Source organism: Gavialis gangeticus, unplaced genomic scaffold (genome assembly GCF_001723915.1).
Source record: "Gavialis gangeticus isolate Ggan-Ray unplaced genomic scaffold, GavGan_comp1, whole genome shotgun sequence".
In the NCBI taxonomy this organism is placed as follows: Eukaryota; Metazoa; Chordata; order Crocodylia; family Gavialidae; genus Gavialis; species Gavialis gangeticus.
The window spans coordinates 9,854,793-9,855,442 of record NW_017729025.1 but is presented as its reverse complement, the minus strand read 5'-3'; the positions used below and the strand labels follow the sequence as shown (position 1 = coordinate 9,855,442).

At 71.8% G+C, this 650-nt stretch overlaps 1 protein-coding gene across 1 annotated transcript in view; it reads right to left on the bottom strand.

The window, feature by feature from the left end:
- Positions 1 to 630, bottom strand: part of SIX1 (SIX homeobox 1) — a 5,241-nt gene extending 4,611 nt beyond the window's left edge. Inside the window, exon 1 of the mRNA XM_019519882.1 lies at positions 22 to 630. Coding sequence (XP_019375427.1) covers positions 22 to 601 — 580 coding nt within the window. The 5' untranslated portion in view covers positions 602 to 630. The remainder of the gene's footprint in view (positions 1 to 21) is intronic.
- Between the last annotated feature and the right edge of the window lie 20 nt (positions 631 to 650).

The window sequence follows — 650 nt, the reverse complement described above, 5'->3', positions numbered from 1 at the left end:
GCCCCGGCCCCGGCCCCCGGCCCGGCCCGGCCCGGCGGTACCTCTCCTTGGCCTCGGCCGCCCGGTCCCGCTGGCGCCGGTTCTTGAACCAGTTGCTGACCTGCGTGGTGGTGAGGCCGGTGGCCTCGGCCAGCTCCCGCTTCTCGCGCGGGGACGGGTAGGGGTTGTGCGCGTACCACTCCCGCAGCACGCCCCGCGACTTCTCCTTGAAGCAGTAGCTCGTCTCCTCGCCGTCCCAGATGGTGCGCGGCAGCGGGAACTTCCTGCGCACGCGGTACTTGCCCACGGCGCCCAGCGGCCGCCCGCGCAGCTTCTCGGCCTCCACGTAGTGCGCCTTGAGCCAGAGCTGCTGCAGCTTGGCGTGGTTGTGCGCCGAGAACTGGTGGCTCTCCAGGATCTTGTAGAGCTCGCGGAAGTTGCCGCGGTGGAAAGCCACCACGGCCTTGGCCTTGAGCACGCTCTCGTTCTTGTGCAGGTGGTCGCAGGCGGGCAGCGACCACAGGAACCGGCCCAGCCGCTCCAGGTTGCCGCCCTGCTGCAGCACCTCGCACACGCACGCCACTTGCTCCTGCGTGAAGCCGAAGGACGGCAGCATGGACATGGCTGCGGGCCCCGGCGCCGGCCCCGGCCCGCCCGGCTCCTGCTGCCGC